Source organism: Zalophus californianus, unplaced genomic scaffold, assembly GCF_009762305.2.
Source record: "Zalophus californianus isolate mZalCal1 unplaced genomic scaffold, mZalCal1.pri.v2 scaffold_47_ctg1, whole genome shotgun sequence".
NCBI lineage: Eukaryota > Metazoa > Chordata > Mammalia > Carnivora > Otariidae > Zalophus > Zalophus californianus.
The window spans coordinates 1-8,987 of record NW_023365545.1 but is presented as its reverse complement, the minus strand read 5'-3'; the positions used below and the strand labels follow the sequence as shown (position 1 = coordinate 8,987).

Below are 8,987 nucleotides of genomic sequence, written 5' to 3'. Positions count from 1 at the left end.
AACCCAAACCTTAGAAATCCTTCAAGTCGCCGCTCAGAGGCTACTCCACCAGAGCCCCAAGGCCACTCTCCTGCTCGCTCCTGCTCGCTCCTGCCCGCTCCTGCCCGCTCCTGCCAGGGCCAGGGGTGCGGACCACGGCTGCGGGGGCCGGCCCTGGGGCCCCGGTCTCCACCTCCCCTCCAGCGCTGAGGCCACAGGGCGCGAGGTCAGCCCCGTCGCCTGTCGCCGTCCCGCCCAAGCGCCGGCGGGTCACTGGCTCGGCCACGTCCCGGCCGGCGCCGCGGTCCCACTGCCATTCGGGGACGCCGTGCAAACCTCCGCCTGCTACAGCCAAGCTGCCGGCAGGCACGCACCCACCGCACGCTCGCTGCGCCGCTGTCGGCGGCAAGGCCGCGGCGTCCACTGCAGACACAGCGACGGTCGGCAGCAGGTCCTCCGGGGCGCGTGCAGCGACCGCACCACTCCTACCTGAACACCGACTCGCCTCACTGGGCCGACCTCCGAGGCGGCCGGCAACCATCGTCCACAAAGCCGGCTAGGTCCGCGGGCCCACGTGCCCAAACCGCCCTGTTCCCGCGCGCCCGCGCTGCGCCGGCGCACAGTTCAGCGGTAGGCCCAGGTGCCGTCGGGGCGCATGCTCCATCCTGCAGTTAGGCCCCTCCACTTCCCCGCCCGCCCCCGTTTTGGAAGCGCGTTGCGGCCCCCGGCTGGCTCGCGCATGCGTGTCTCCGTAACCTGGGTTTCTTCCCGACTGGGCGAGGAGCCCCGGGGCTTGGGTTTGAAGCCAGCCGAGCCGGAAGTCGGTCGGCTTCTTCGCCTCCCCTCCGTCCCTGGCGGAAACGCAAGCCCTGGAGGAGAGGTTCCGGGCTCAGCCTGAGCTGGAGGCCGCAGAATGGAGACCGGGGCCGAGGACGTGGGACTGACCCGCCGCCCGATGCTGGCCTCTTCCTGGGATGCCGCCTGCGGAGCCCTGGGCCACAGCCTCCGTCTCACCCGGGCTGACCTCGGCGCCCGGGACTTGGATTGGGAGGAGCCGCTGGCTCCGCCTGCCCCGGGGTGCGCCGGGCCGGCGGGGACTGGGGCCGCCGGTGCGGGACGGTGGCGCTCCTGGGGAAGCCGGGAAGGCAGGTGGGGGCCGTGCGGGGAGAGGGTGTGGGCCGGGGATCCGGGAGGGGAGCGGGCGGCAGGCGGAGGCCGGGAGCGGGGGCCGGGGGGCGGGGCCGGGGGCGTGAGTGTCGGGCGCCGGGCTGACCCTCCGCCGGGTCGGAACCGGGCTCCGCCTCCCCCTCCCCGCGCAAAACCCGCAAAGGCCTCCTGTGGACCCGCGTCGGCGTTAGTAAATGTGACTGTCCAGAGCCCCCATCAGCTTCATTATGGAAAAGATAGGCGTTTGCCTCGTAGTGTCTTCTGTTTCCCACTCTGGTGCACGCAGTAGGTCCCAGCGAACTTTTTGTGTTGAAATGGGAAGTAACTACCGGGGGTCGCGTCGGCAATCGAGGAAAGTGCAGAGGGCGAAGCCCTGGTGTCCGGAGTGTGCATTTCCTTGGGAATCTGTACCGAGCGTCCGTTGGGTGCTTGGGAAGGTGGGGGGACCTCAGTGGTAAATGAAGAAGTGAGTCAGGAGGAGGACCGTGGCCTAATAAGAGGGTTGTGAGCGGTGTTCGGACAAGTAGACTGAGGAAAATGTTGGACGCTTTTCTTTTCAGCCGAGATCTGGTGGTTTTGAAGAGCAGCCTGAACAGCCCCGATGAAAAGCCCTGCTTCCTTTACCTGAGATGTGACCCTAACGGAGGCGAAGAAATCGTTTCTGTTGGCATTTTGAGCTCAGCAAGAAATATGGAAGTATACTTAGGAGAGGAGTACTGTGGAACCAGTAGGGGCAAGACTGTTTGTAGTGATCTGGATGACAGGTTTGTAACTCCTTGACGCAGGAGTGTTCTCGCGCAGCGGTGTGACTTTGCTCAGCCCTTGTGGTGTTTGTTGATTGCCTGACATAGATGCCAGACGCCGGGGGAGAGAAGAGAAACACGTACCAGCAGGAGTAGCAGTTTCTCCGTTTCTCCCTCTACGGGCTCTTCGAGATAGTCTAAGCTTTCTCGTTGTTGTAAATGTGGAAATTTCGAGCTGACTGGGGGAGGTGACTGGGTAGCGGGTGGTCCCAGTTAGTCAGACTGTATAGACTAGAGTCAGTCCTTACTCCTGCTTCTTGGCTTTCTCCGTGAACACACAGTGGTCTGTTTCCCAAAAGCAATTTGGCAGTTAGTCTGGAACGTTGAACACGTTTTTCTGAAAGGAAGTCCGTTACAAATGGTGCACAGGCCCAAGACTGTGCCAGACGCCAGTGTGTGTAACCCACAAGTCCGCCCGTTAGCGTGTGATTTTCCTCTAGGTTCTGATACAAGGATTCTACCCGAATTCAATCTCAGGATTTAAGTAATGGCTTAGAAACACAATTAGAAAAAGTGTTGTTGTTTTTTTTTTTATTTGAGTATAGTTGACAGAACATTACATTAGTTTCAGGTGTACGACACAGTGATTCGACATCTTTATAGGTTATGCAGGGCTCACCACGAGTGTAACTACCATCTGTTACTGTACAATATCATTGACATACTGCTATTACAATATCATCTGTTACCGTACAAGTCTGCTACAGTATCAGGGACTGTATTTCCTGTACTGTACCTTTTATTCCCACTCTTTATTGAGTCCATAACCAGAAGCCTGTATCTCCTCGCACTCCCCTTCATCCATTTTGCCCATCCCTCCGACAACCGTCAGTTTGTTTTCTCTATTTATCGCTGATTCGGGTACTTCTTGGTTTATTCATTTGGAACAGTTCATTTTTAAATGTAACTGTTAAAACTAATAGAAGTAAAATTGATTTAAATTCTATTTTATTTTTAGTGAACACAAAATTATTTTCTACAAAAAGTACTTAAAATTGGAGTCCTCCAGTCATGCTTGTAAAGTAAAGGTAAGTCATCACTAGATTTTAACTAGTTTGACAACTGCAAATGTTTGTGTGTAATTTGTACTTGTTTTCTGTTGGTTCAGTAATATGGTTAGTCCAGCTTTGTTCCTTATTATCTTGGTATAAAAATATGGTGTCATGAAAATAGAAGCAGTTTTGGCTTTATTGTATCAAGAAAGATAGAGGGAGGTATATCAAGAAAGAAGGGAATTGGGGAAGTTTTAGAGAAGAGCATCCAAAAGTTAAAGGGCTTTGGACTGATGTCTTGAATGTGAAAAATATCATAGAGGTGAACTTTAGTGTTCTCACTGGAGCCCAGAGAAAAGTTACTGAGCTGGAAGGCATAGGCCCAGAATATTCCTCCTGTTTTGTTGCCTAGTCAGGTGACCTTGGGCAAATCTCTGTATTTCTTTCGAACTACTTCATGGATAAATTAGAGGACCAAAAACAAAACAAAACAAAACAAAAACTTGGTACGTACATGAATGTTCATCATCATTCCTAACAGCCAAAAGGTTGCAAAGAAAACAACCCCACGGTCCATCACTAAATGTGTAAACAAAACATGGTATACCCACACAATGGAAAAGTATTCGGTCATGAAAAGCATATAGAAACACAGATGAAAAGATAAAAAGCTTTTGCACAGCAAAAGAAACAGTCCACAAAACCAAAAGACAAGCGACAGAATGGGAGAAAATATTTGCAAATGACATATGAGATAAAGGGCTAGTATCCAAAATCTATAAAATCTTATCAAACTCAACACCCAAAGAGCAAATAATCCAATCAAGAAATAGGCAGAAGACAGGAACAGACATTTTTCCAAAGAAGACATCCAAATGGCCAACAGGCACATGAAAATGTGCTCAACACGGCTCGGCATCAGGGAAATCCAAACCAAAACCTCCATGAGATACCACCTGACACCAGTCAGAATGGCTAAAATTAACAAGTCAGGGAACGACAGATGTTGGCGGGGATGTGGAGAAAGGGGAACCCTCCTACACTGTTGGTGGGAATGCAAGCTGGTGCAACCACTCTGAAAAACAGTATGGAGGTTCCTCAAACAGTTGAAATTAGAGCTACCATTCGATCCAGCAATTGCACTACTGGGTATTTACCCCAAAGATACAAATGTAGGGACCCGAGGGTACGTGCACCCCAATGTTTATAGCAGCAATGTCCACAATAGCCAAACTGTGGAAAGAGCCAAGATGTCCATCGATAGATGAATGGCTAAAGAAGATGTGGTATATGTACACAATGGAATATTATGCAGCCATCAAAAGGAATGAGATCTTGCCATTTGCAACGACGTGGATGGAACTGGAGGGTGTTATGCTGAGTGAAATAAGTCAATCAGAGAAAGACATGTATCAAATGACCTCACTGATAGGAATTCTTAATCTCAGGAACAAACTGAGTGTTACTGGAGTGGTTTGGGGTGGGAGGGATGGGGTGGCTGGGTGATAGACATTGGGGAGGGTATGTGCTACGGTGAGCGCTGTGAATTGTGCAAGACTGTTGAATCACAGATCTGTACTTCTGAAACAAATAACGCAACATATTTTAAGAAAAAAGAAAAAGAAGAAGATAGCAGGAGAGGAAGAATGAAGGGGAGTAAGTCAGAGGGGGAGACGAACCATGAGAGATGATGGACTCTGAAAAACAAACAGGGTTCTAGAGGGGAGGAGGGTAGGGGGATGGGTTATCCTGGTGACGGGTATTAAAGAGGGCACATTCTGCATGGAGCACTGGGTGTTATGAACAAACAATGAATCATGGAACACTACACCAAAACAAATGATGTAATATATGGTGATTAACATAACAATAAAAAATTAAAAAAAAAAGAAACACAGATGAACCTTGAAACATACTGTGGGAAAGAAGCTGGGATCATATATTGTATGGTTCTGTGTGTATGTATATGTAAGGTCCAGAATAGGCAAATCCACAGAGACTGAAAGTAGATTACTTACTATCTGGGGCTGGGGGAGGTGGGTATTGGTGGGATGGGGAGTGACTGCCAGTGGGAACATGGCTACTTTTTGGGTGATGTTCTAAAAGTGCGATGGCTCGCACCAAAACCCATAAGATACCTAGGAATAAACCTAGCCAAAGAGGTAAAAGATCTGTTTTCTGAAAACTATAGAAAACTTACGAATGAAATTGAAGAGGACGCGAAGAAATGGAAAAATAGTCCATGCTCATGGACTAGGAGAACAAACATTGTTAAAATGTCTGTACTACCCAAAGCAATCTATACGTTTAATGCAATCCCTATCAAAATACCATGAGCATTTTTCACAGAGCTAGAACAAACAACCCTAAAATTTGTACGGAACCACAAAAGACCCCATGTAGCAAAAACAATCCTGAAAAAGAAAAGCAAAGCTGGAGGCGTTAACGATTCTGGACGTCGAGCTATACTACAAAGCTGTAGTCATCAAGGTAATATGGTACTGGCACCAAAACAGATACGTAGATCAATGGAACAGAATAGAAAACCCAGAAACGGACCCACGACTATGTGGTCAACTAATCGTCAACAAAGTGGGAAAGAATATCCAACGGAAAAAAGAGTCTCTTCAACAAATGCTGTTGGGAAAATTGGACAGCAACATGCAGAAGAATGAAACTGGACCACTGTTTTACACCATATACAAAAATAAATTTAAAATGGATGAAAGGCCTAAATGTGAGACAGGAAACCATCCAAATCCTAGAGGAGAACACAGGCAGCAACCTCTTTGATCTTGGCCACGGCAGCTTCTTGCCAGAGGCAAGGGAAACAAAACCCAAAATGAACTATTGGGACTTCATCAAGATGAAAACTTTCTGCTCAGTGAAGGCCACAACAAAACTAAAAGGCAGCCTACGGAATGGGAGAAGATATTTGCAAATGACATCTGATAAAGCATTAGTATCCAAAGTCTTTAAAGAACTTATCAAACTCAACACCCAAAACACAAATAATCCAGTTAAGAAATGGGCTGAAGACATAAATAGACATTTTCCAAAAAAGACATACAAATGGCTAACAGACGTAGAAAAGATGCTCAACATCACTCATCATCAGGGAAATGCAAACCAAAACCGTGATGAGATAGCACCTGACAGGTGTCAGGATGGCGAAAATTCACAACCCAAGAAACAACGGGTGTTGGTGAGGATGTGGAGAAAGGGGAACCCTCTTGCCCTGTTGGTGGGAATGCAAACTGGTGCGGCCACTCTGGAAAACAGTGTGGAGGTTCCTCAAAAAGTTAAAAATAGAAGTACCCTTCGACCCAGCAGTTGCACTACCAGGTAATAACCCAAAAGATACAAAAATACAATTGGAAGGGGTACGTGCACCCCAGTGTTTATAGCAGCATTATCAACAATGATGTTTCTAGCAGCCAGACTATGGAGAGGGCCCAAATGTCCATCAGCTGATGAATGGTTAAGGATGTGGTGTATGTATATGATGGGATATTACTCAGTCATCAAAATGAATGAAATCTTGCCATTTGCAACAACATGGAGGGAGCTAGAGCGTATTCCGCTAAGCGATGTAAGTTAGAGAAAGACAAATACATGATTTCACTCATGTGGAATTTAGGAAAGAAAACAGATGAACATATGGGGTAGGGGGAGAAAAAAGAAACCATAAGAGACTCTTAAAGATAGAGAACAAACAGGGTTGCTGGAGGGGGGGGGGGGGGGATGTGCTAAATGCATGATGGGTATCAAGGAGGGCACTTGTTACGAGGAGCACTGAGTGTTCTGTGTAAGTAGTGAATCATTGAATTCTGCTCCTGAAAGCAGCATTGCACTGTATGTGAACTAACTAGAACTTAAAAAACATCTGAAAAGAAAAAAAATAGAATAAAATAAAACTATAATGGCTACGCAACTCTGTGAATGTACTAAAATCCACTGAATTGTACACTTGAAATCATTTGGTTGTTTGGCACTTTCATTATATCTCAATAAAGCTGTTTTTAAATTTAAGTTTTTTAAAGAGGAAATAAATCCTTGCTATCTTTTTATCTCCACGTGACTTTTTATACAAGCTTACGAGACTTTAGAATAAGAAACAGTAAGTAATTTCATAGCCTGCTGGTAGCAAATTTACAGAACTGATTATTCCGAGATACTGGTTTATATAGTACATATCAATAGCTTCCAGATTTATTTAAATGAAGTGTTTCATGCATTCAACAGAATTTGAATGCCTACTGATGCTAGATACTGTAACTAGGCATGTAGGAATTAGCAGTAACATAATGAATGACTGCCCTCATGTTGCTGACATTCTAGTGTGATGAAATAGATTCTAAGCTGACTCAATGAGTAAAATATGTCCCATATTCAGTGGTGGAGCAATGGGGATGAAAAAGCAGAGGGGGGGTAGCAGGGAGGTTAGAAGGTAGGTGTGTAAATTTAATGCGGAGGTTCCTTAATTGCTGAGGACAGTCACCTTTTTGGTGCCACGCTCAGAGTTCTTGGATTATGGGTTCTTGACCTGTGTTGTCACGTTACATATGGTTTTGTATGTGTCTCTGCAGGTAAGTGTTTTTTTGTTACCTATTCTGTGGAAGTTCTATGGGACTGCTAAGAGTAATCTCATTAGAGAAATCCTAGGCCTACTAAAGGTTGTTCTGGGGCAGTGGTATATGAAAGTTGAAAGTCACGGACCCATCTTTTTGAGCACTTACTCCCAGTGGTAGGTACTGGGAATTTGAACACCTAATCCTCCTAACAACCATGTAAAATCATTGTTTTTAGCCTCCCTCATTTTATTCCTGACTCAGGTTTTTGCCTTTTTCCCGGGGTCACACAGGCTCTAAGTGGAGTCATCACTGACTCTGTCTGATTCTAAATCGTGGTCCCTTCCTACTTTGCTACTTTGTTGTCCATATCACACAAGAAATGTCTTTTGGTTCAGAAATAAGGCAGCCTAAAGCAGTGGGCAGGACGCTGCTATAGAAGCCAGAGGGCTAGGTTCCAAGCTTGACTTTTACCAATTTGGTAATCCTCTGACAAGTCGGAAAATCACCCCTGACCTCATCTTTTTGTGTGTGAACCAGTAGGTTATGTTAGACCATATCTAACTTTCTCTTAAAATTCTCAATTCTAAAGGACTGACTTAGTTTTCGTATTTCAGTAAAGACTTTTGTGAAGCCTTCTTTTGTATTAAATACTATTACAGCTGTGCTGTGTTAAGTTCTCAGATGGGTATAGTTTATTTTTATTCATTAGTTTAAGTGAATGAAATCTTATCGTAGCCCCTTTGTATATTCTGTGTATGTATTCAGTTTGACATGGTATTCTTTTTGTAAATCGTTCCTACGAGCCTTGTGGTAAATTACAAGTGCGGATCGTTACAGTTTTCAGGAAAGCTTAAAAATGAACGTGTATTTAAAGTTTATTTTCCTAAGTACATTATTGCTAGCTTATAGAGAAAAGTGACCTTAAATAGTGATTACTGTTTAATATTATTGTTTTCCGGAACTTCTTTGTTTTATAATAGTTGCTCTCCTTTGGTGAAAAGCAGTGTGTGTTCATCAGTAAAATTGTGGTACAATTGAGGCGGGTTTCAACAAATTCTTCAACCAGCCCTCCTGCTCTAGGATCAAGGATAGACCTGCAGAGGGTCCAAACTCTCATGGAGGCCATGGGGTCAAAGTTGTCACCTGGCGCTCAGCAACTGATGAATATGGTTAAATTTCAGCAGCAGGTACGTAGACATGGAGTCTGTCCAGGTACCATTAAAAATTTCAGAATGGGGCGCCTGGGTGGCTCAGATGGTTAAGCGTCTGCCTTCGGCTCAGGTCATGATCCCAGAGTCCTGGGATCGAGTCCCGCATCGGGCTCCCTGCTCCTTGGGAGCCTGCTTCTCCCTCTGCCTCTCTCTCGCTCTCTGTCTCTCTGTGTCTCTCATGAATAAATAAATAAAATCTTAAAAAAAAAACAAAAAAAACCTCCAGAACACCTTTAAAAAAAAAAAAAAATTTCAGGATGA

At 46.0% G+C, this 8,987-nt stretch overlaps 1 protein-coding gene across 1 annotated transcript; it reads left to right on the top strand.

The window, feature by feature from the left end:
* Positions 1-275: 275 nt before the first annotated feature.
* LOC118356694 (ATPase PAAT-like) lies at positions 276-8,702 on the top strand (the record flags this gene model as incomplete). Its single annotated transcript, XM_035725996.1, has 4 exons — positions 276-1,056; positions 1,707-1,910; positions 2,908-2,977; positions 8,496-8,702. Coding segments are annotated over exons 1-4 (645 nt in total), but the record flags the coding sequence as incomplete, so codon positions are not given.
* Between the last annotated feature and the right edge of the window lie 285 nt (positions 8,703-8,987).